The 27988-nt window shown below is 31.4% G+C and overlaps 1 protein-coding gene across 2 annotated transcripts; it reads right to left on the reverse strand.

Annotated features, from left to right (window-relative positions):
• Nucleotides 1–1608: 1608 nt before the first annotated feature.
• LOC143072101 (von Willebrand factor D and EGF domain-containing protein-like) lies at nt 1609–27978 on the reverse strand. 2 transcript variants are annotated; one of them, XM_076246895.1, is made up of 20 exons: nt 27842–27978; nt 26964–27167; nt 25399–25563; nt 24445–24510; nt 23877–24154; nt 22265–22351; nt 20548–20958; nt 18798–18947; nt 17644–17847; nt 16003–16238; nt 13710–14049; nt 12167–12313; nt 10920–11139; nt 10507–10691; nt 9632–9889; nt 8582–8831; nt 7989–8222; nt 6777–7004; nt 5654–5774; nt 1609–2791 (listed from the first exon to the last, which is right to left on the reverse strand). In XM_076246895.1, the coding sequence occupies exons 1-20, from the start codon at nt 27909–27911 to the stop codon at nt 2593–2595; spliced, it is 4053 nt and encodes a 1350-aa protein (XP_076103010.1). In that variant the 5' UTR covers nt 27912–27978; the 3' UTR covers nt 1609–2592. The 2 variants fall into 2 exon arrangements, with proteins under 2 accessions (XP_076103010.1, XP_076103011.1); XM_076246896.1 differs by lacking the exon at nt 24445–24510.
• Nucleotides 27979–27988: the final 10 nt, after the last annotated feature.

Below are 27988 nucleotides of genomic sequence, written 5' to 3' on the forward strand. Positions count from 1 at the left end.
CAATGCATTAATTTATCAAATACTTATATTTTCATACAAAACACTATGATCAAATTAATTATGAAAAAATATCGCAGATTGACAAAATTCAATAGTATTCATGAAACTAAAAGATTTTTATCAAAAAGTGCACTTTTAGTTTTACACTATGTTAACATAAATTACAACAAATTGTCAAAACTGAACCACTCCAAGTTAGGTCTGTCGCATCTCGACATTCAAGTATTTCACGTGAAAAGTGTGAAATTCTACAGTAGTTTAAATAGATTAGAATATAGGTTGAAATATGAAAGGGGAGGTATGTGAAATAAGTTAAAAACAATAACGGGGATTCAGTTTTGGAAAAAAAATAGGTCTGTCGCGTCTCGAAAGCCATGTAGAACATTCAAGTATTTCACGTGAAAAGTGTGAAATACTAAAGTTGTTTAAATAGATAAAAGAGTGACGATAGATACCAAAGGGACAGTCAAACTCAGAAATCTAAAATAAACGCCATGGCTAAAAATGAAAAAGACAAACAAACAAACAATAGTACAAATGACACAACATAGAAAACTAATGAATAACAACACGAATTCCCCCAAAAACTAGAAGTGATCTCGGGTGCTCCGGAAGGGTAAGCAGATCCTTCTCCACATGTGGCACCCGTCGTGTTGCTTATGTGATAACAAATCCGGTAAATAGTCTAATTCGGTAGGTCACATTCATGAATGGGAAGGGGATTGTAGTTACGACGTAAGGAACATATCCGATATCATTTGTGAAACGGTTATTCCATAACGGTCAACCAACTCGTGATGGCGTCCGTAAAATTTACGAAGGGATGATCTTAACTTCACCATTTGGAAATCTTGGTTTAATAGCTTCCTTGTGAGCAGCAACCCTCTATCAAGAAAATCATGATAGGAAATGCAAGAGATATAGGTTGAATTATGAAAGGGGGGATTATCGGTGAAATAAGTTAAAAACCAATAACGGGGATTCAGTTTTGGAAAAGTTAGGTTGTCGCGTCTCGAAAACCAGGTAGAACGTCTTGTGTCTGTGATTAATCTATATCATATCTAGTTGTATACATGTCGGACTATCGGACTATAGAACTGTCGGACTGTCAAGTGGACCCTGACCACACATGTCTAATGTGATCCCTTATAAAATGACCTTATAACGTGATTTGTTTAGTGTAAATTTTAACGGATAGGAAGAAACGGACTATATTGGAACTAGAGTATTGAATGCATACTTTTTTAGGACTTGATTCAGGTGCACCAAACAAGGTGAACATTTTCTTCAAAGCGTCGATAGATAGTACCGGGTGTGTACTAATACTAGCAACACGACGGATGCCACATGTGGAGCAGGATCTGCTTACTCTTCTGTAGCCCATCAGTTCACCCCATGTTGCTCAGTCTTTAGTTTTCTACATTGTGTGTTTTTTTTTTTCAAGTATTAACTTCTCTTTAGTCGGCTTGTTAATTGTCTCTTTGATATATTCCCTATTTACAATCTCAACTTTATTTAATAAAAAGGACACTTATGTAATTTAGGCATTCACTACAGCATAGGAAGATTCAGTTTTTTTCTCACTATGGTTGCAAACAAAAATTTTGCTATCTTCTTTAAACTTTATTTAGAAAATATATATATAAAAACATTTATGTAAAACAAGATGATTTTTATAAACCGTTAACAATATGCAAAACATGATGATCAAGTGACTATAAAAAGAATATAATGATATGAAAAAAAACAATTGCATTTTGAATAGCACAGTGATGTTAACAATGTAATTGATTTTCAGAATTATTGATTATCTTTGCATGTTATGAAAATTCAAATAGAAATGAAATGCAAAATAAAATCAATGATAAATTTGTAAAAAGTAGCGTACGTGAATCTTTTCGTTTTAAATATTTTGTCTAATATTTCTCTGTTTTGGTGGTAGACGACTTTTAATTGGACTGTTGTAAATTGAACACAAAAGCGTACTTTCCTATGTCACATATCTCATTCCATAACATCGTTGCCAAAATTTTGTTTTTGTTATTTCAATAGAAAAATCTGTAATATATTGATAAACGTGTACATATGAAACAAATTCATTTTGTCGTTGTCAGCGTTTGTTGACAATTTCTAATATCACAACATTCTTAAAGTGAGGGACTTAATTCTTAATTAGCTGACTGATATCTTGACTTTGTATTGACTCAGATACCGAATATTCGACATGCTTTACTCAATCACATCGCAAGTTGGATAAATACGACCGATGCTTGATGACAGCAAATTAAAAAAGGTCCGTCAATACGTACTAAATACATGGTCTTCTGACATTGCTTTAACAGGAAAAGTAGTTGCGTACTTTTTTAGAAGTTATATCATTATAATGTTTTGTCCTTCTGCATATAATAATAAATTCCGAATCCTCAGATATTGACGAAGTAAAAATGAATTTACTTGAACAAATTGTTCTTTTCATATTCATAAACCAATGTAGTAAACACTATGTATATCTTATAAATATTACATTCATTTCAAAATATGAATGGTTTAGTAAAATTTTGATAATGCTTTAAGTAAGAGATTAACACATATTCATTGTTGATTATATTCAACGGAAAAAAGTTCAACGGGTGTTCTCGGTCTTGAGATGTTGTCGGTTTCAAGATTGAGAGAAACATTTCCTATTGAATTGCTACTTTTTTCTCTGTTATATTTGTCTGGAAATTGAGGCTTCATGGCAGTTTGATTCGGCGGAACTTGGAACTGATATACCAAATTGTCTTCCATATGTCTGAAATTGTAAAATTAGAAAAGTATTTCAATACTGATACCAAATAGTTTAAAACATTGAATCTAATGATTCATCAACCTTTTTGACTGGCTGTTCTAAACGTGTATATATTTGTTTATTCAGTTTGCTATATAATAAATACATTCTTTTCTTCTATAGTAAATCATGTCGGTACACTAATTCTAATTAATGATTTTATCCTAGTACGTTGACCACACGAAATGAAATTCCTCGATCTATCTCAAGCCATAGTCTACCCTTAATATGATTTCTCGACAAACATAGTGATCATGCAGTATAACAAACAGGTCCAAGTATCCGACTTTATCACATAACATTGTTGTTCTCTGCTGATCTGATATTTGATTACATGTTGCTTAGCATTATAAAGATTCTGGCAACTATTGAATAATTCTTGAATACAAAAGATGAGTATTTTTATGAAAACCGTCTTTACTCAGAGGATATAACACAAGTACATATTAATAGGTAGTTACTGCTTGGTAAATCTTATAATCGATGAAAATGACAACTGAACAATATAAACATCCATACCAAATATCAAATCGTACCTTTTATAGATGATGTATAATATGAGACAGAAACGTTTATGCTCAATCGAAACCTTTCGTTATCTTTTTAGTTTAACCTTATGGAGAAAGACAAAATATTTACAGCCCCTAAGCTTCCTATTTTATATTCTGCAACTTCCAGCATTCAAAGTATATCATCTTATAAGTTTAAATAAAGTGGAAGTCATTTATGTCAAACGAAACCTTATCTTGACTTGTCCTAAACAAATCAACATACCTTTTCTTAAAAAAAGAAGATGTGGTATGATTGCAACGAAATAACTCTCCACAAGAGACCAAATGACTCAGAAATTAACAACTATAGGCAACCGTACGGCTGTCAACAATGAGAAAAGCCCATACCACATAGTCATTTGTAAAAGGTCCGAAATGACAATTGTAAACAATTCAAACAAGAAAACTAACGACCTAATCTATGTACCAAAATAATGAACGAAAATTGAATATGTAACAAATCAACAAACGACAACCATTGAATTACTGGCTCCTGACTTAGGAAAGGTGCATACATTCAGAATGTGGCGGAGTTTAACATGTAAGCGGGATCCGAACCCTCCCATATTCTTTAATTGCATATAACAAGACATTGTTTCCCGGAAGTTACAAAATAATGTACTTCTGATCTGAGCAACAGGGCAATTATGCTCTTCTGACTTTATTTCGTACATTTAATGGTTCAAAAGAAACTTTTAAGAAGGGTTTTATAGTGATCCCGAGTTCTCTAATTTTAAATTTGATACCAAGTCTCCAAATATTTTATTTATTGAAAAAGGTACAGCTATGCGTATGAACTATTTTGTGTACGATATGTACATGTACTACACGCTTGTTTGTTCTTTCTGACCAGGCCAAATAATTGGTTCTATACCTTTTCGGTCCGTAAGTAGCGATTACCCGGACCGTACTGAAAACGTTAAGTTCCAAGACAAAATATCAATGGATGCTTTCATTTTGAATTTGAGTCATATATAAAGAAAATAAATCCATGTAGAATATAAAGCCTACTGCATGCTAAGTACAAATCAACATTGTAAAGTTAAAATAAGGCAAATAATTCTTGAAATAACCTAAATAAAATGTAACTGAAGACATAAATGAAATAAGTAAAAAAAGTACAGTTTACCATCTACTCGGATAAATAAATAATTTTCCAAATTTACATTAAGTCAATAATATTGGTAGTGCATGGTATTGAATATATATTATAATTATTATGATAAGGAATGGCAACGACTATTCGAGTATTTGCTCGGAAGTTCGAGTCCTCGAGTGAGTGCAGTTTAAGTACTCGGATACTTGTTTACCGTTTACAAATCACAAATCTTGAGACATTCCACTTTTCATCTGATGTTGTGGATCATATCATATTTCTGAACAAGATCAAACTCAAAATGCCCTAAGGAGAACCGCACGAAACTGATAAGGGAAATGTGTAACGGTGTTTGTATACGGCTCAACACTTTTATGGAACAATAAACCTCAAGACGTAAACTAACTTTGTATTGCTAATCATGAGTTCTCTATTCATGTGATAGGTATGAAATGAATATTCAATGTCATAAATGTTTATTTTAAGCTTCATTATTCTTTATATTCTAATTAAATATCGTTTTGTACAAGTAATTTGAAGTTTAATATTTCGTAAACAAATTATGGGACATGTCGTTATATCAAAATTATTAACTCCACGTAAACAGATGATACAGATTATCTATCAAGTTAGACTTAATTAAATATTAAATGATTTTAATATTTGGAAGCTTCTGATTTGTTACATGAACATAAAAAGAAATAATTGCTATTATAATCTATTCATTGTTCTAGATCTATTGACACAAAAAGGAGGAGTGCTACAAATAACCAAGGATTAAGTATTGTAATTATGGGTATGTCGTTTGTTTAGTTGTCAAGCGAAATTGTTACACAATAATTTGGTTTATGAAAGGTCATGACAAAATTACCATATCCCCCTAAAGAAAACGGTACTTTTAACAATACGCCAAGGATCTATTCTAGTACTTAAGTACTCACGAGTACTATGACCGAGTATTCGAGTATTATGACCGAGTGCTCGATTATCATGACCGGGTACTCGAGTATTATGACAGAGTACTCAAATATTAATTATATATTTTTTGACAACCGCAATAGACATATATGGAAACTTCATGTCTGGAAAACGACTATTTTACTAAACGATAGAAACATAAGAATAGTAATGGAGTCGATAGTAGTTGTTACATACATATGCTTTATAATGAAAACGTACCCATTTTTCTTAACTTTCATTTTGTAGTAAATCATCCCGCTAAGAATAATAATTATGAGCACCACAACTCCTGTAAGGCCCCCTAATATGGCAGCAATTTCATTCGATTCTATATTTTCATCTGAAAAATAAAGGTTGAAATCAGAGTTTTGAATACAGATTAACATTTAAATTGAGTCATGAATTAATTTGAAAACAAAATGCCGGTTCAATTTGTAAATGTATTCGTAAAATATTGAACTATTTTCATGTGTTTCAAAAAATCTTCTTTACTTAAGGTGCTAGGCTATACTGGATTATAAACCTTTTTTTATCATCTTATTGCAAGACGTACTCAGGGACCATAATATACATATTGATTCAACACTCTGGACATTTCATGAAATTTTGCGGGGGTTGACTTATCTTTCCTTACAGTGACAGTTTTTCTCCTTTTCACCAAATAGGACCTACTGAACTACACTTATCACTGAGCTTGTACTCACATGAGTAACACGACAAATGCCACTTGTGGCACATAGGGAGTATGATATGCTTACCCTTTCAATTAGTTTCGTTCAGTCTTAAGTTTTCTGTGTTTTGAAAAATGTTTTTTTTTTTATTTGAGGTACACAAATCAACATTGTAATATAATCTTAATCTCTATACATTTGTAAAACAAATAACTCTCTATACATTTGTAAAACAAATAACTATCTCAACAGAGAAAACATAACTGCCTATAAAAACACTACAGACAAAGTGTATAGAAAAAATTAAAGAAAAGAATATAAAAATGACTAAAACTCAAAAACACAGTGGCGGCATTTATAAGTACCTTGCCATGGCTAACATATATTACCAGTAATGATTAAAAATGAACAAGGATCAAAAACACACATTAAACATGAAATGATGATGATTAACAACGTCAGTACCTTTTCTCTATACGTCAAGACCATCATGTTTAATTTGTTAAGTTGATACGGAATATTTAGCAATAGAATCTCGATACATTTATCTTCAAGTAATTTTTTAGAACATAGAAAAGGCACAAGTAGTTCTTGAGCCTAAGCCTGACTCATGAACTTTCTGCCCATTGACTGGCAAAAAAATCTGCTGACCTTTTTTGTAACATACTTACTTTTAGGGGTACTAGCTTCTGTTTTAGACACAGATGTTGATGATGTTTCAATTGTTGTTTCTTTTAACATTTTAATTGTTGAACTGCTAGTGGTTGATGTTGATGCTCCTGATGTTATCGATGATGCAGGATTAAATGTTGTTGATTTAGTTGTAGTGCTTGTATTTGTTAGCGTCATTGGAGTATTTGTTGAAGATATAGGTGCCGTTGTAGGTTCAGTGGTAGTTTCTGTGTAAACAAGCATGTACAATAGATAACATCTTTCAATTATTGTGGACAAATAGTTTGTCAATATTTTCTTTATTTTTCAAGTTAATTGATTTCCAAAGACAAAATTATTTAGTACACTTTCAACGGATTTACGGTTTAAAGTTATAAACGGTCTAGGAAATCGTGAAGTGTTCATAACTTTATAATAATGCATATAACTGCGAACGAATAATGTCACTTGTACGGTAAAAGTCAAGCATCAAATGCCATTCACATTCACTTGTTGACTTTTATATGTATGTGTTGTGTGTCGTCAGGTTCTGAGCTGTTCGCTCAATTTGTATATTGACTTCTTTTGTTTCTCCATGGAACATATAAGGTTATTATCCCTTTTTGTCTGCATGTGTTATATTTTTTAATCCAAGTGGCGCTTTTGTAAATAAATATATCGTGCAGTGAGCAATATATAGTAAATCTTCACAAAGGAAAAATATAAAATAAATTTATATAAGGTTTAAACACAGGATGAAAACAAACTTTTTCTTAGCTTTGATCATGTTCCGTAACGATTACAACATTTCAAAAAAATTCGACAATGTAAATTATTTATTCTTTTTATCCTGTACAGGTAATCTAACGTGAGCGAATTACTCTAAAAATGATTTTTTTTTTTAAATTTTCGATCGTTGTCTTTAGTTTGGTACAGAAATTGACAAGTCTATTATGCAGACCGCGAAGAGGATTCTAAAATGTTTAATAGGTATTTTAACATTGATATTACTTCAAAAGGAGAATATATTTAGAAGTATAATAACTGATTGAAATATGTTATTTGTACAATATTTGGCTGATTACAAGATGAATGAAAATATCCCTCTCCTCTAAAATCACTGATCAGTTATATGTATACAGACATAAATGCCATGAATACTAGTAATTTTTTAAGAACGTGCAAAGAGAGTGGCAAATAAATAATATTACCCAATATGTATAAGTTCTTACTTTTCTGGGTACTGGTATTGCTGGTTTCTGGTATGGATTCAGATTCTGATGATGATTTGATTGTTGATTCTTTCAACATTGGAGTTGTAGGGCTGCTTGTAGTGGATGTTGATCTTGGTGTTATTGATATTGCAGGATTAAATGTTGCTGATTTAGTTGTAGTGCTTGTTTCTGTGGTTGAGATTAGAGGACTCGTTGAAGCTAAAGGTTCCGTTGTAGCTCCATCTATACTTTCTAAATGAACACAAAAGTACAATACAGAACCATTTCCATCATTTAATGCAATCAATTTTCTACCTCGAGCAGAAAGTATCATTAGAAAAATTAATTTGTATTCATAATTAGATACATAAACCGGCATAAAAGCGATGAAATTGGATTTAGTGAATACATACAATCAGAATGAGAAATGTATCGATAGTTATCAGAAAATACAGGCAAGAATATAACCTTGTTAATTTTAAGTAATTAGGTATGCATTCACAAATCTATTAAAAGTACAAAATGTATTGTTAACTACTACGTTAAGATAAACCGAAGAAAGAAGTGACTTGAAAATACAAATGTTTCGCCCTCTTTGAGAATTATCTTACTTTTTGAGGTACTTGTATTGATGTCTTCTGTGTTGGATTCAGATGCTGGCGAGGTTTTAAGTGTTGATTCTTTTAACATTGGAGTTGTATAACTGCTTGAAGTTGATGTTGATGCTTCTGATGTAATCGTTGCTGGGTTAAATGTTGTGAACTTATTTGTAGTGCTTGTATTCGAAATCGAGATTGGAGGGCTCGTTGACGATAAAGGTTCCGTTGTAGCTTCTGTTGTAGTTTCTAAGGGACATGAATCCTACAAACATATATTTAGGTTTAATACTTGACCAAATATAAAGTTTTCTTTCTTTATACATGTGTATGTACTTGCCCCTTTAATCATTTAATATGTACTCATAAAAATAAAAAAAGGCTTCTCTAACTAACTTTAATGTTTAAACTTATACGAACATCTTAATGCACATGTGAAATCATACCACATCTTATTTTTTGCTAGACATGGAACTTCGAATAAAATTCTTGTCGTCTGACTGTGTCTTAGTAAATAAACAAACAATTCCGATACGGAAAATAATCCACAGAATGTGTTCAATTATATCTGTTACGTCAAAACATACACAGGCAAAACGAACAAGTTGTTATTCAATATATATTCATTGAGAAATGGGACTAAAGGAAAAAACCCATCAAGATAAGCAAAATTTACAATTGGAAACGAAAAATAGCAACTTATGCTATCTACTTGCAGAGAGTAGTTATTGCTATATATGAAATCAATTTAAAGTAAGTTCTCTTTAGTAAATGTATGCAGTACATTTAGAAAAGTGTTGAATTTGTTCAAAAAAAAATATCATGAAGGTAATTATTAGCTTTTTGATGAATTAAATGAGATTTAAACAGTTCTATAATCAGCTAGACGATAAACTTTGATTCACAACAATTGAACATTTCTGTTTTACACGGGTCGATAAAATCAATTGCAAAAATATACGTATTAAGAAAAGTTAAAGTATTAAGAAACTTGAATTAATATGTTTGTTATCTAATCGTGTTAAATATTCTTCAATAATAATTATAAAGTGTCATGCCCCTTACCAGCTCAGTGCATGTATTGTTTTCCATATAACAGGAAAAACACTCTAGGTCGTAAATCATAATTTTTACGCTGTCGCCAAAGTTATTCCCGTCAGTTGACAAACTTATTTCATAACCATCAGCTATGATTGACTCTGATGTTGACCGCCTTTTCCGTCGATCTGTGGGAAGTTCGCATGAAACCAAGTACGAATTTCTATATTGTCCATCATATGTCTGATAGTCTGAGATGTATCTCCAATTCCCGTCCTTCAATATCTATTAATTATACAATTGCAAATGAAATTATTTTAATAAAGATAATTAGTGACACTTTTGAATGAGTAAGTTGAAATTGCGATTTGATATATACTAAGAATATTAACACGTGATAATGAATGTTGCCAGGCGTGAATAGAAAGACAACAGAATATTTTGACCCACTGATTTTCTCTCTTTCTTTATTATGTTTAGTACCTCCCTGGTATCGTTTTCTATCTCGCAAAACACATTACAAGTTACATAAAGTTCTTTGTATTTACCCTTGTATGAACCATATATAGCCAACAACAAATAGCTTTATCTTCTGAATGACTTAGACATTTGTTTTATAATTTTTTTTAAAGAAAAACAAGCAACTTTATTTCCATTACAAAAACAACATTTTTATCGAAAACGCTCAAACCTAAAAAATGTGAAAGCCGGTTATATCTATATGAAGACAGTGCAATTCTGCAATGTAACTGTTGACTAAAAGAATTGAACATGCGCGGTCATGTCATAGTTTTTTAAGCCAATATTAGATTTTATCCATAAAAAAACCTTGTAATGTATTTTTATCACGATCGTAAAAAATTTCAAAGAGACATGTTTTGTGTACATGAATACTAGTATACCTCCAAGTGTCGTGATCGGCAGGTGATGTTTCTTGAATTGAAAACGCCTTGAATATTTGTCTTAGCACACAATCTGTCTCTGGTATTACAAATGCCATTCATTGGAATAGTTATGTTTCTAGGTGGTAAAGTGAGGTCTTCTGAGCAGTCTTGTTTTCCAAAACCATGATTACAGATACAGACACCTAAAAAGCAATACAGAAACTAGACAACAAGGCATGATAATGCAATAAAAAAAATGCAAAAAGATATGTTATCAATACAAATTTAATGTCAAACAGTGATGAATTTGTTTAAATTGCCTAATGGTATGCACAAAGGATCTGTAAACTAAACTTTTAATGACAAATAAATTACAAGTCTTCTTACACTCTAAAGATTTATTTTAATTTTTTTTACAATAATTGGTTTACCTTTTTGACATACTCCGTTGTTACTACAGTCATTTTTGCATAAACCGCCAAGTAACATCTCTCCTATTGACTTCTTTGTATTTGATGTAGTTGCATTTGCTGTGTCAGTTTCAGTTGCATTATCTTTTATAAATAAAGAAACGTTTCTTGATATCTCAGATATTGCAACTTCCTGTAGAGAACTGACAGTTGCCTCTAAGAAACGAATGTCTCCCGCCAACTGGAAAATAATTCGGAAAGTCAAGACAACACCGTAAAGATAAACCAAATGTGTTACCTTATAATTTCGTTAAAAAAAATCAATTCAGTAATAGGTTAAGTAATATCAGTTTGATATCTTTGGTTAGCTTTTAAAAACAGTACGTTGATGATACTGTTGGTATCGTTCCATCCCTGTTAGAATCAATAGCCTATTATTCAAAACTGGTTCGAAATGTTCTGTTTTCCGTGCACTTCGTATGATTGATTTTCCTTTCAATAATTTAGATTTAAACAATATGTAGACGAAACGCGAGTACTGCATACCAAATTGTAATCCTGATATATATAATGAAAAGTGTACAAATGTTCGTTATCCCTCTAGATAACAGTGCTATCAATATCCTATTAACAGTTGATTGCTTTTAGTATATTGTCATAAGCAGTCGCATCCATTGCCTTCATCAATTTTAAACGGAAATACCATGTTTCCTACTAGTATAGTTTAAAAACATGTTTCTTTCTTTATTTGTTTTCAAATTCGCTAAATGTGGAAATAATCTAACAATATGTATCCTTTTCTTTTAATCACTAACATTGAAAATTGACTTATGCTGAATTCTTAATTTCAATGCAGATAATAACATGTATGTTTTGCATGTCCTTTTTATATTTAAAATCGTCCACCTCTCTTTACATGTGATAAACGTTTTAATTCTCTCCAAGTAGATATAGGAAGATGTGGTGTGAGTGCCAACGAGACAACTCTCCATCCAAATAACAATTTATAAAAGTAAACCATTATAGGTCAATGTACGGCCTTCAACACGGAGAATTGGCTCACACCGAACAACAAGCTATAAAGGGCCCCAAAATTACTAGTGTAAAACCATTCAAACGGGAAAACCAACCGTCTAATCTATATAAAAAACGAGAAACGAGAAACAAGTATAAATTACATAAACAACGACAACTACTGTACATCAGATTTCTCCAAGTGCACGAATCACACATTCTTCTGGAAATATATCATATTTATTTGAATTTACCTTAATGTCAAACATGCATGTTTCTATATATCCATCTGACTTTGTATGCGATGTCTCCAAAATTTCGTCTCCAACTGACTTTGTGATGCTGGACTGGCATACTTCTCGTGCTTTGGTTTCAGTCCAATCTCCAGGCCATTCATCTATCTGTTTAAAAAATTCGCAACAGTTTTTTTGTTTTGTTTTATGATTTGATGAAACAATTGCAGTAATTCAAATTAGGCTGTTAGGTCATCAGTATGTTGTTCAATCTTATTCTAGTGTGTTAACTGCAGATCAAGAAGTTTAAAAAACCTGAAACTCTGCCTTTATACCCTAAATAATATATTTAAAGTACTTATATACAACAGATTCGACATACAATAGTGCTTTAGATAGTATAACAAGGATACTATACTCAGCAATCTGACTCACAATTACAAAACACAAAATCTGGAGCTATGGACAGTGAACTGATGCAATTTGGTAATGGTTCCAAATTTTCGCGAAATTCTTGATCTGCAGTTAACGCACTATATAATAATCTATCTCTATGTATTTTAAGTAGTCTCATGTAATTATTATACATTAAACATGATGAGACAATCAGCATCGGACTCGTGTAACATTAAAAACCTTCTAGTCATATTTGATGACTGTCTTTTAACAACAACAAAACGTTTTCTACATCATAAAGTTGGCCAAAATTTGTAACGTGTGTCTTAAAATCCCACGAACACTTCTAGGAATGGATGTTCAGCAACATTGACTATCCATGAAAGCCTCTTCGGTATGCACCATGATCACAGGCATTTAGTGACATAACACACTTATGTATGATTTTTTTTTCCGAGACAAGTTCCTATCACTACAAACCATTAAAAGTCTGAAATGGCCTATATCTGTACTCGACTGTACTGATTTTTACTCGACCAGTCTGAATTCGTCTGAGATTTACTTAATAATACTCGACTGTAGTCTGAACTATACTTAATAGTCTGAATGTGTACTTGACCAGTACTTAACCGTTTTATACGAGTCTGAACTGTACTCGACCTATTCTGAACCGTACTCAATTTCAATGCAGATAATAACATGTATGTTTTACATGTCCTTTTTATATTTAAAATCGTCCGCCTCTCTTTACATGTGATAAACGTTTTAATTCTCTCCAAGTAGATATAGGAAGATGTGGTGTGAGTGCCAACGAGACAACTCTCCATCCAAATAACAATTTATAAAAGTAAACCATTATAGGTCAATGTACGGCCTTCAACACGGAGACTTGGCTCACACCGAACAACAAGCTATAAAGGGCCCCAAAGTTACTAGTGTTAAAATCGAGAAAAAGTGTAAACGTGAAATGCAAAATCACAAAAGCGCGAAAATGCGAAAACGCCAAATTGCAATAATGCATAGACGAAAACGCTAAATCGAAAAAAAAATATGTTGGTGCGGCCAAGTTGTTGCAACAACTGCATTTTCTACATAAAAGCTGCAGATGAACGTTATCTAATACAAAAATAATTCATATTGAATTAAGCTACTGAATTAAAATACTTACATGTTTTGTTTCCACAGCAGAGAGTTCGCTATCAGGAGCTATATACATTTCTCTGTTGTCAATGATGTCATCACTATCTGTTAAGCTTTTTGTTATGATATGATGACGACCAGCAGAACGCCTTCTTCTGGATGATGAACATGTTGTATGAAAATTTCCAGCATCCGCTGTTTGCGCTAAGCAACTTTTAAGTGGACCTTCCAAACCACACTTATATGCAAATTCATTTAATGGTGTTCCACTGTCTTCCTCCGTTTCACAAATACAATATTGTTGTAGATTTATTGCTTGACTCAGTGCTATTGGATGGTCTACAAAGAATCTTTCAGCATCACTTACCCTAAAAGGAGAAAATATGTCGCCGAAAACATTAACGTCCACAGTATATTTTATCGATCATATACAATCTAATAAAAAGTAGACAGAAAATATTATAGGTTAGAAATAAACAAATTCCTAAGCTTACGAAACCACTATTAAAAAACTAAAGTCTAAGCAACACACACTCAACCCAATTCGGTTGTGAACTAGGATGCTTCGGAAGGTTTAGCAGTTTCTGCTCCACATTTTGGTACATGTCGTGTTGCTTATGCCAGTACAAATCCGGTGTTACTTCTTATTCAGAGATGTATTGATAATGTTCCTTTATAAAATCCGCCCGTTGACAGTGTTTTCTTTAACTTCGATACGTGGATGTGTTTAATGTCTAATAAATCTCGTGAACACATCCGCTGATTACTGAATCTTTGTGTCTGAGACTGAGGTATGAGAAAAAGATGAGAAAAGTGAGAACGTATATGCAATAAATTAAATTGTCCACATGCTGGCATTGTAGTAATTTAATATCTAAATATACATTTTTTATTTTTTCAAAAGTTGTGAAAAGATAATATCAGATTTTAGATTAACGTTCTGTTTCTGTTCAATTAAAAACTACCATGCGTTTAACACGCTGACAATATCACATTAATGCCCTTTATTTTCTGTAATTCACAAACATTTAGAAAAAGCACAAATGGTGCATTTTGATAACAAAGCATTGCATAAGGTGTAACACCCCTCATTCGGGCCCTACCAGACAGAACTTACCAAAAGGTAATACACATTTAACACAAAATAGTTCTTGGTGCTTAGTGAAACTTAAAAATATGTGGAATATTTTGGTAATATGGTAAAAATGAAAGCTTGATGATAAGGGATTATTGTAGAATACTTTTGACTTTTTGACCAATTTTGAACAATACAAAAATTGCATAAAATTTTAAAACGAGGGTACAATGTGCCTTTTGATCAGATCTGACGTCCTTGTTTTGGTACACTCCTAGTTCCGGGAACCAGGTTTCTACTATATGCCATCAAAGGTATGTTATTTTCTTCACTTCAAGACACCATAAAGTGTTGCTTTACATGCAATGATTGTGATTGTCACTTTATTTGAACTTTAAACAAAAGAACAGTACCTGCTTGAAATTGAGGAACAATGGGACCATGAGTCAGTGGTGTACTTCAATCACAACGATCGTTATATCAAAAAGAATACCGAAAATTTCATAAAAAAAGAGATGTTTCTTTTGCTCAATTTTTATTATAAAAAAATATGATAAAATTGAAAAATGTATAGTGAACTGGCTAATGAAAACTTTAAAAATCAACTTTTTATATGTATATGGGGCGAGCAAAATGCTACAGAATAATCTATACTTTTTTTATATAGCTTTCTGGGTACAGCAACTTACATAAAGAAAACGAGTAAAACAAATTATGTTAAAAGATAATAAAAACACTCAAACTAAGACTACATATTTTTCTTTCTTTTGAACAAAAAGTGTAGTTTATTTTATTCAAATTATCTCATTTGTGAATCTGCATTAATCTATATTTTTTTCGACATTTGAATGTATAATGTTTTTTTTTACATATTAATGTCAGATCATGTTGGTCATATTTCAACAAAACAATTACTCCATCTCACTGTTTTTCCTCATAAATCTGACTTTACATTTCTTATCTTAATCATGAATAAAACTTAGTAAATGTGAAAACAAAATACATTGTCTATCCTTTAAGCTTTCATTTTAGGAACATTATAGTGAGTAGTAAGAAGATGGCATATATATTCTGTATGGTAACATGTGATATGTGATGGCTAAAAATCTGTCATAACTCATATTTGAATTAATGATTAAATATATTGATTTGGTAACTGAGTTTTTCCCCTTTCACAGTGCATTGAAATGTACAACTTATAGATATGTGTGTAATATTTAAACATAATAAAGCATACTTAACCCACCTCCAGTTTTCTGCAAACGCTTCCCAATTAGCTGATGTAGTTGCTAAAATGGTCCCATTTCTCAATGTGAAATCATCACTTGTATCCTTCGACCCAGCACTTACGTATCCACATAGTCCTTCTGAATTTTTAACATCTAATAACGATGGTTTAACATGTATATAACCTATGAACTGGTCGTGTCCCCATCCCGATGATGTTGAAAATTTTATCTCAGTCCCAATTGGCAAGGTCACCTTAAATAATAGAAGAATTATCTATCAACTATTTTTTGCATGTTATTGAATTTTATATATTGATATTTTTTGCCATTGTTTCTTTATGCAGACACACAAGTATACAAGTTTGAGCTTTCTACAGAATATATAAAAAAAAGTCAATTGCTACTGTCAAGCTAACTAAAAAATAAACAATAGAAAAATTGAAATATATGGTTGGTGTAACTTGTTATTACTATTCTTAATTTTTTTATATTGATCTACGTAAAAATATATATACATAACTAAAAATAATTTGTGCTCATGTGCTATTTGTAGCCATGCAAGTATATGTTTTTTTTTCGTGGAACTAATATGTGAAGCCTAGATTATAGGCATGCTTCTTTAAAAATTCTCCCATACTGAAAACACTTCCCTGTGTATAATCCGTTTATAAAGGGTACGGCATATTCAGCCGTCTCTATTCAACTAGCAGTAATGTTCATACATTGTGTAACTTGTAATATACATATATGTCTAAAATGTGTAAAACCAAACCAAAGGAGAGAAAAACGGAAATATGAAATGAATACAAAACAAATGAATTGTTCGGATAACATATAACAATTATAAGTATGATGTAAAATGAAATCTTATTGTCTGTACCAAGTCCCCTACACTTCTCGGTTAGATAGGCTTTAAACAGATAACACTGGCTGGTGAGTAATACCTTACATCGTCAACCTTTTAACCTCAATTGCATTCGTATTCATGTGACCTTCATTGTTTCCCCTTAACTGTAGACAATTTACGCCTGTATGTGTTCAGCTACTAGTATTAAAAGGAAAGGTATGTCTTTATTGCACGTGAAACAAGGTTTAACCATTTTGTTGACTGATTCGAGCAACAAAACAAATTGTTTTATACAGGTAATAACTCAAACATTTTCCATTAAAAATCATTAGTGAAAAAGATTCCCCAAATTCACGTTGTTGACGACAATAATCATCTACATTAGAGTAATTAAATTAAGATTAATTTCAAACTTGAACCGTTTCGGTTGCTGATTCGATCAACAAAAATCATTCTTATGCAGGTAAACATGATAATTAACTTATTTTTTAAACCTATAACACAATTCAAACGGACATATTAAAATCAAATTTCATGAGGTCGCTTCCTATTTGTATTTATGTTTATGTTTATATCGGGTAATGTGATCGTGGTCAGTCTTCGGAGATCACCTCGATAGTTAATTAGATAGCGTCTAGACTTAAATACACACGAGTATTTGATATATATTATCACGCACGTGCATTACTAAATTCATTTTTAAAATTTGGATAACGTTTTAACCTGTTATCAACCTAATATGAGTCAAATCGCAGAACATGATTTTGACAGCTAAAGTCTCTTTAAGTCATTAATTCATTTATATAATTACCGTATAAGTTCCGCCATTTTCCTTAATGATCATCGATGAATCATCACAAGTTCTCATTTCTATAGTAGGAGAGTGAGTGCGTGTTTCATATTGTGTTATATAATCACAGGTTCTCATAACAAACATTGAGTGACCACTTCTTATTGCTACACCACAGTTACAATTTGCTATGCCATTATTACATATTCCATACAACGCATTCACCTAAAAAGAATAAAATACAAACTAAAACAGTACATACAGTACTCATACATTGTACTTGTTAGTGCAATTACGTTATGCTAAAATGATATTTAAGGGTTTGACCTCTTTATTCAACGTTTTGTTATTTGAAAAAAAAATACGTACAGGACACATGACAAGATTATTGCCATCCCCTTTTCCAAAGAAAAGAAATGTGGCGTACAGAAAACATAAAACTACCCCCTTCTTTCAACGTTTTAAGGAAAAGAAACTTCACGGAACAGGTGACAAGATAAATCCCCGCTTTCAGAAGAAAACAAAAATGTACAGCACACGTGACAAGATTGTCCCTCTTTCAACGAAAAGAAATCTTATGTTCGGGACACGTAGTAAGATCATCTCACCCTTTTCCAAAGAAATGAAAAAGATTGAACAGGACTTGTGACAACAGTAGCCTCCCTTTAAAAAAATACAACTAAAATCCACAAAAAAAATATACAAAAATCAAAACAAAACAAAAAACAATCAGCTTAGCAACCGTATAAAAACTAATAAATGTCCATGCTAGACAAACAGTATTTGGAAAAAACTAGCTATAAGTGAAATCAAGAAATCAATGCATATATTAATTTATATACTGTTTTGAATTGGCCATCTGAAAAGGAAACTAATCCTATAGATAAGCAGAAAAGCAGAAACAAATTCTGTCTCGTCATCTATTTGTTACCTTCTAATAAAAAATTTACCAATTGAAATTTTTCAAGGATATTTTTTTCAGGATATGCATACCATGTATATAATGAGGACTGATTATAACATTTTGAAGTCAGAATATTGTTTCTCAGCTTGTTTGTGAGAGATGGCATCAAAACAAGTAGACTAACAAAAATTCTGAACTGAAATTAATACATTCTTAAAGAATAAAGGTTGTTTGCAAATTAACTTAACTATTCTAGAAAAGATAAACATACCTGATAAGGTTTTGTTTTATGTTTGTAAAGAATATATTCCCCTGGTTTGTAATCGTCCCATCTGTATCTATCAGATGTATAAAAGTGAGGGTCGTTAAAAGATTCGCACACTCTTCCAGACATCTGATGTTCATCGTCGGTGACTATAATCTAGTAACATATAATCACTATGGTTTACTTTTACAGAAACAGAAAAACAGACTGCTTATCTGGTTAAAAAACATACTAACATAATATAAAATACACATATCCAAAATATTTTAATAAACATTAAGATATTTAACGGGTCACGTGAAAAATCATTATTTAATTATAATATGTACAGCAACTTTTGTATAGATCGCTCGTTTTAAAACCAACACCTGGGATTTTCAAGAGAAGAAACATTGAAATATGATGTTCAAAGCGTTTGTCAGTTGATATCTCTTTATCACATAGCACTGTTTTATTTGTAAAATAGCACAATGTTGTTCATAACTAAGTACGGAGAAGAATATTTGTTTGTAACATACAACGGCTTTCAACACTATACTGTTTGTCACATAAAAAGTCAAAAAAAAAAAAAAAAAAAAAAAACAGAACTCCAATGAAAATTTAAATCGGAAATCACTTATCAAAATGCAAAAGCTCAAACACATCACATACCAGTGTTGTTAGTTAAATATCTAGATAGTTTGTATTCGAAATCCGATGATGTTTGCAATATACTAGTAGCACGGTGACGTTTGTAACATTGTACAATGATGTTTCAAACACAAAACCTGTTTGTCAAACATCGTTATTGTATTGTTTGTAACATAGCACGATAATGGTTGCAACATATTTGTTACATAGAAATGGAATATTTGTAGTATGACACAATGAGTTTTATATCATAGAACTGTGTTGTTTGTAACATGCCATAGAACAGTGTTGCTTGTAACAGTCTAATGAGTTGTTTTTGTTGTTGCACTTTTTTGTTTGCAATGTTGTTTTTTCGCTATGGTTGATTGTATATGAAACAATTTCATGTTATTTTTGGTCTAATTTTTGTCGTTAAGTTACTTCATCATTGACGTTTATCCACAATTAGCAAGTATAGGAGTAATACCACAGTTGGTTTCCCCTGTTACTGTTTGTCAATACGGCACTTTTCAAAAATTGTGAAAAATTTATCTTTGTTTCGTATAAAGAAAAACATGGCATGAGTAATAGTTTCATATAACATTTGAAAATGCCTGTACCAAGTCAGGAATGTGACGGTTGTTGTCCATTCGTTTGATGTGTTTTGTCATTTGATTTTGCCGAGTGAATAGGGACTTTAAAATTGATTTTTCCTCGGAGTTCAGTATGTTTGTGCTTTTACTTTTCATTGCATATTTATATATCATATACTAATAGAAACAATCATCTCTGGAAGTTAACCAGTCAAGTGTTCACCCCTCTGATTCCTGTTTACAAGCTTAAGTAACCATGTAACCTCAAGTTTCCTTAGTGATTTGAAACACCCAAGATGCATGTATATTTGTTTAAGCAATTAAATGCAGGGTTAACTTCCTACAACTGTCAAATTTAAGGGAATATTTTTTCGATCCATTTTCGTATGAAACCGGATGTGACGTACCATGATTTGGTGGAACATTTTGTATTACACCTATAGTCGTATACCTCGCTGGTTGTTTTTTCCCAATGAGTATAAACTAAATAATGTATTGTACATAACCTGCATTGTGTTTTTTTAATTATTGTCCATCATCTAACATTAAAGTACCTTAATTTCAGGTATCTGTACATCATCCCAAGCAAAAATATCTTTATCAACATAATAATTATTTTCTTGCGATAAAACTTTTAAATACGTTGTTCTATCAACGTAGTCGTACTGTCCATTGACATATCCAGTTACTTTTAAGATAAGAGGTTGATCCCACGTTGCAGATGTGATGTTGTAGGAGCAATCAGCACGTTCAAATGACAATTCGCCTGGTTGCACGGTTCCGTCACATATATCACAATTATTTTGATCACAATTTTTTTGATATTTAGGCTGAGCTAACCGTAGTTTGTATGCACATCCTTTTCTAGCGCTATCAGTATAACCAAAGCATCCTACTGGCATTGTGTTAATCAGTTTTATTTCTATCTCCTGATTTTCTTTCACTTGATATTCATATTTTTCAGGCTATAGTAGAAATTAGTTATATTATAAGAAATAGTAATCAAAATTTTATCAAACATTTCTTTTGACTCTAGATTCTTTTTCAGTTGTTTATCTCATTGATAAGCTGTTATAGTGATTCGTAGTAAGACTAAAGACAAACTAAAGAATATCTTTATTTCAAACTTTTTGAACTGGTCAATTACGTCGAGAAGAAATTGAAAAATGTACCATCTAAATCAATTGCAGTTTGTTAATATTCAAAATTATATACAAAAAATCAAAAAGAATCGATTGAAATGAACATAAACAAATGTTTCCCTTCATGTATAGTTTTGTCACTACGTAAGAGAAATGTACAATAAACACTGTGTCTAGTACAGGAAAGATATTAGCAAGGCAATCAAGTATACGACAGAGTGATGAAAATCTTAACGGATTGCAATATAATTTGTAATTAATGAGGTATTGCTATAGAAATAAAAAAAAAATGAAAATGAGTCAGGTATTGAAATCTGAACAACTGAAGAGAAAAACACAACGAATGATGCAATATAAAAATAGCATCGTGCATTTCAATACAGACTATAAAGGGTTGTTGGTGTGATCTGGACAGTGTTAGGAATAACTTGCAATTTAATACATGAGGGAATATGATACATTTCATCAACGGTATTGAAATCAGAATATTTGAACAACTGTGTATTTTTAAAACACTTAACTTTATATTAAATTATATTTTCATGTTTGTCTCTGCTTTTAAAATATGCCTTTTTCTTTCCCTTGCTTTCAATGTAACATACATCTTTATAATTCAAAATTATAAGAACTGTTCAGTATGTAATTAACTTCGTAATATTCCCATAGAACTACTGTAACAGATAATGTTTTCTTATCGATAAACAATTTTACTTTCTCTTTTTCGCTTTTTAGCAAATCTCGAGGAATGCGAAATTGTAACGAACCTTTTACACTGTTGAAACAAAAAAGTTTTTGATTCACACAAGGATTATTAAAAAATAAAGTGGAACAGACCTTATGTACAAAATGTTGCATTTATTGCTAGCTAGTTTTTGATTCACACAAGGATTATTAAAACATAAAGTGGAACAGACCTTATGTACAAAATGTTGTATTTATTGCTAGCTAAACCTCTCACTTGAATGGCAGTTGCATAAAATTTCTTTATATATACAACGATAGATTTGGTAAATGCTACTAGGCATGATGCATTTACAATTTGAAAAAAATTTAATGATTGAAAGGATCATTACAGTTATAAAACAACTATTAAATCACTATTCAGTTTTAAATTTACAGTAAAACTTACGTATATTCCTGCAGCAAAACTTGCACTATTTACTACATGTCCTGGTGTTAATCCTACATTATATCTCAATCGTACTGAACATCTTACCTTAAAAAAAAATGAATGACACTTTATAGATTTATGTACTTTGAGCTAATAACTAGATTTACCTTTATCAGGAACAGTCAAAACCAAATACATGAAAGCAAAGACTATCTAAGAAACACAGAAACACATGCATATGTAGTACAGTAGATAATTACTTTCGTCTTAATGTTCTATATTATTATTGAAAATTGTATTGAAATATATTACAGTTCTAACATGAAATATAAGAAAATAATATTTATCTATATGAAACCCTGTTCTTATAGATATTAACCATACATGGGTAACTTGCAGTTAAAGCTGTAGCGGTAAGGTCTTTGTTAACAGCTTTAGTGCAATAAATCTATATTCGAGTGTTAATAAAAATAAATAACAAAAACACATGAAGAGCTTGATGAATATTTGGGACTTACGAATATATGCTCACGTATATCTATGTACATCTGCGACAATTTACACTCTTCAACATTAAGGACAAATAAATGATTAATGCCACCAATCTATTCTTTGTTAATCTCGTATGTATGATAATTCTTTTTGGTTTACATTTTCCTTCTATCTTCTTTTATAGGTGTTGACAACCAACCCCCCCCCCCCCCCCCCCCCCCAAAAAAAAAGGTTGTAAAAAAATCGTCAACAACATTTGAGTAATAATTTGTAGATCTTGTCTTGTTGATCATCTTGTATATTTACCATTAGTAGTTTTCATTATAATAGGAAAAACCAAAAATAAAGGTTTTAATGGTTTTAATGGTAAATATCAATATGGAAGAGCAAGGACTTTTAAAGATTTTGGCCTTGTTGACAAATAGAAAAACAGTTAACTTGCATTTTATTTCCTATTTCTTATTTCTATTTTTGATTCAAATTGGAAAAGTCTTTTCAGCAAAAAATATTTTTGTAACAGCTAATGGACGACGACGACGACGACGACTACAAACGACGGGTGCAAAGTGATGGGAACTGACAACTGAATTATCGACTCAGTGATGTTAAGATAAAAGCTTTGTAAATTATATACGTTGTAGGCGCTTTCCTGGATTAAGATTTTCAGCAACATTGAAAGCTTAGGATGTATATGAACCGAAATCTTTATTATAAATGGATCCACCGTAATAATTGTATGATTTATATTTGTCGAATGATTACAATGGCTGAACATATTTTCACCAAAAATATCATGCTTACAGTTCTGGACACCAGCCTATTAAAATAATATTCATCAGTGACGATTGAACCAAAAATAAAAGGTTATAGAAAGTACGAAATTGAAGAGCATTTGTCACCCAAATTTCCGATTGATTTTGTCCAATACAAGCAGCCAATGTTATATATTCCTGGAATATGACAGTTACTATATTTGCTTACAATTGAAGTCATTATTTGAAAATCTTTTTCAAGAAAGGACAAAAAGTTGGTTGTCTTTTTTGTCATTAATATTAATGTGTTTATATGTCTTTTGTTTGTTGTCATCAATACTTGTTTTTATCTGTTTTGTTCTATAGCTATCTTCTTTTAAACTTACAACCATGTTTAGTCTATGTTTCCCGATCCAATCACTCTCTGTAAGATTTGTATTTCCAATATTGCTGTACTCTATTCCAGTATGTAAAATTACACTTTGATCATTGATATACCAATGTACATCATAGACAAATACACCCCCGTCATCTCCAAATACTTCATCAAATTTACATGTAAACGCTGTTGCTAAACTGAATTCGAACCATGGGTGAACTTTAGGACCAGGAACTAAGTCTACAATAACTTCTGCTTTTGTTACATTTTTTACTGGAAAATCCACTAAAAGTCAAAAAGAAAATACAGTTATACTACTATACATCAGGAATCTTCTTTTATATATTTGTTTTGTGTCTTACTCTCCAAATCTACATATATATATTGTCTTTAACTCTGTGTAGATTTGAAAGTTCTTATTTTTTTCTTTTGCTGTAAAAACGTTACGCCTATCAACATATGATTTGCAAAGAATGTTGTTGTTTCGGCCTTTTGTTTTTGAAACATAGGACAGTATGTTGAAATCCTTACTTGTTTAAAAAAAGAGATGCATTAGAATAGTAAGTCATACTTACTCGTACAGTCCGGATAAAATCCAGTATCTGAGGAATATCCATATGGGCATTCAACAGCTTTTGAACCTGAAAATTATATTTGAATACATATATATATTGGAAGATACTTTAACAACTAACAAAAACACCTGCTATTTCAAAATATTTAAAAATAAAATGAGCATGATATTCATCCTGACATTTTCAACACCATGGCTTGGTATAATATAGATATAGGAAGATGTGGTATGAGTGCCAATGAGACAACTCTCCATCCAAGTAACAATTTAAAAAAGTAAACCATTATAGGTCAAGGTACGGCCTTCAACACGGAGCCTTGGCTCACACCGAATAGCAAGCTATATAGGGTTCCAAAAATTACTAGTGTAAAACCATTTAAATGGGAAAACCAACGGTCTAATCTATATAAAAAAACATGTTAATGAAGTCGTGTTTACTACGTAGGATAGATTTAACAAACCTTTGGTTTCAACTCATGCAACTGATGGTGAACTTTTTACCTTTTTGTCAGTTTTGTTCAACATAATCATAATTGTCGAGATGAAGACAGTGTATTGTTTTATTTTATGCCCTTTTCTCTTTCATGAACTAACTTTTTTGAATTTCTGATATTAATGAAAACATGTTCTATGGTTTCATCAAACTCAAAGAAAATATACCCTTGGTCGTATTTACATACCCTTTCGATATTTTTTAGATTTCAAGATAGTACCTTTTAGTTTTGATGTTTTGATTTTCTCGTGTGTTTTATCACTAAGAAAGTACTAGTATATTGTAGCTTTTAAGGTGTAAAAAGCGAAAGTACACGAGGAAGCTCATTTCAAAAACTCGTGTTAAAAACACTAAAACATGTATTGTGACAGTATTGGTAATTATTTGATAAAGGTATTTACCTAATAATTCTATTGCATCCATCGATATTTTCATCAACTTTAATTTATTACTTATGCTTACCAAAACAATATGCTGAATTTTCTGTAATACTACTAATTAGGTTATACACATAGTAAGTGTCACATTTTTTTATTTCGATGTTCCAGCTGTTTGAACATTCTGATTTAAACGACCGCAAACATACTTTTTTAGTCACTATACCATCAGTTGCCAATGGCAAGGTATCTGGAAAAGAGGAAGCATTAATACAATAAAGAATTCGGAAATATGTGTCAATAATTTACATATCAACATACATTCTACAATTTGATAATTTGTTTGATATGTCGGTCATCAATCTATTAGTTTCTTTAACAATTTCAAATTGTATTTGTCGTAAAGGATTGTAACTTGTGAATAAAAAAGTAAAGGACTGGATAAATGAGACAATCCATAGTAAGTTTATGCTTAGTAATCAGCGTTTCTTGTTTTATAAAATATGAATACTATAATTACACTAATTGTTATAAATGGCTTCCTACTTTTATGTTTTAATTTCATTCATTTCATGTTTTTACTTTAATTTTACTTGTTTTGCTCCAACTGTCAATTTTGGTTTTGCTTAAATAATCTTATCATGATAAAACAATACGATCTGTGGGAAGTAACTAAAGGTTTACAATTAAAAACCACACTTATGCATGTTATGGTTTTAATGACAAATGAATAAATGCAAAGAAAACAATTACTTTACAAAGGTCTTTTTGTGGCTATTGGTTTCGTTCCATAGCATTTCGTGCTTTGTATTATATTCAAAATAAATGTGCCATAATTTTGGAATAAAGCTCGAAAGCACAAGATTGCACGTCATCTCTTATTATGAATATTGAAAACAAATTACATCCTATTTGAGAAACAACAAAGAACGGCGACGAGAAGTGATTTATGATTTGAACTTTTTAAAATCAAATAGCTACAGTGTTGGCCTAAACATAGATTAAGCTTGGTTGCATAATTTCCCTTTTTGTCCTCTTTTAAATGCTAAAAGAATAACTACCTTTTAATTAATAATTTAAAGAGTTGGCAGCTGTTTTGTTTTCTGTTTTTATTATTATTACATCCTGGTGCCAATAAACGGAGTATACTAGTTTACCCTGTCAGTACGTCCGTCTGTTACGTTTTTTTCACATTCTCCACTACACATCAAAGCTTCTTGATACTAGTACAAAACTTCATAATGGTCATGTCATTCTTTTCAGTCCATTTAATGTGCTGCATTCTGTTTACCAAAAACTTATGTCCTTCAAATGCTATTAACATGTTTGAAAATTGCACCAGTGATTACCAGTTTTGTTCTTGACACCAAACTTCATCTGTTTGTTCAATAATAGGTAATACATTTGCAGTTTCTTTGATTTACTAGTATACAAAGTTCGCCGAACACTTGCATTTTCAAAATCACCTAATCATTTAAGGAACATATCGTGCTGGAGATTGATTAGTAACCAATATCTCGCAGTACGCATTTCGGTTTTCTTACTACATTAACCGGAGATTCAAGGAAATGGACATTAATATGTACGGTAACGTTGAAGATAAAGTCTTAAATTGACATTAATTCGTACAGATATACAAAAACTAATTACCGTTTAACCAGATTGGATACCATGTTCCACATTTCAAAGAAGCCGGTGGTTCTGTTGGCATGTCATCTCCATTGCTGCTGACAATTCTATACCAGCCATCTGTCAGCATAACATCATTAATTGGAGTCTCTGTTGACATGTCCAGTTGATTTTCAGATGAACGGCTCTCTTGATTTTGTTTTGTTACATGATTAGTGCAGGGATCTATGAAAAGGAGTAAACATTAGTCCATCTATACATTAACATATCAGAGTGACGGAGCAAGACGTACATCTCTAAATACTACCATCTCTACGTCGGTAAAAAAAAGTGAACTTGAAAATGAAAAAAGTGAACAAAATTCTTCGCAAACATTAGATTGTTTTTATCTGTTGCGTCCAACATCGGCCCAACATAATTCCAACATTATTTGAAAATTGTCATATAAACTACAACAAATGGTGTTGGCTACTAACATAATGCTAACGCTTGTCCGATTATGTATAACCGACATGAGATAGATATATGAATTTAAAACAACGGGCGAACGTTGAAGATCAAAGGTCCGATAATTATGCTCTTCAACTTCGTACTTTGTTTGGGCTTTTCAACTTTTTTTGAATTGGAGCGTCACTGGTGAGACTTTTGTAGACGAAACGCGCGTCTTGCGTTAATATAAAATTTAATCCTGATATCTATGATGACTCGAGTTTATTGTCAACGTTGGCCCAAGTAAGTCTATTGACTGGGACACAATAAAACAAACAGCACCAGCTTCAGATATACTGTTTACTGTAATGATTAAATATCATACTTGTCGATCGAAAATATCCTATTCTAAAATTTTTTTTTACAGAGACATGCGATGTATAGAAATTATGTATAGTACTTGTACTTGCCTGTTGCATACGTTGTAATGAAAAATAAAATAAAATGGTAAAATACGATTCTCCAGAAGTCCATTTTCATAATTTGAAGATATCTTATAATGACTTACTTAAGTACTATAATATATTTGAAAAGTTGCCAAAAGTAGACTTTCACAC

Source organism: Mytilus galloprovincialis, chromosome 4 (genome assembly GCF_965363235.1).
Source record: "Mytilus galloprovincialis chromosome 4, xbMytGall1.hap1.1, whole genome shotgun sequence".
Lineage (NCBI taxonomy): Eukaryota > Metazoa > Mollusca > Bivalvia > Mytilida > Mytilidae > Mytilus > Mytilus galloprovincialis.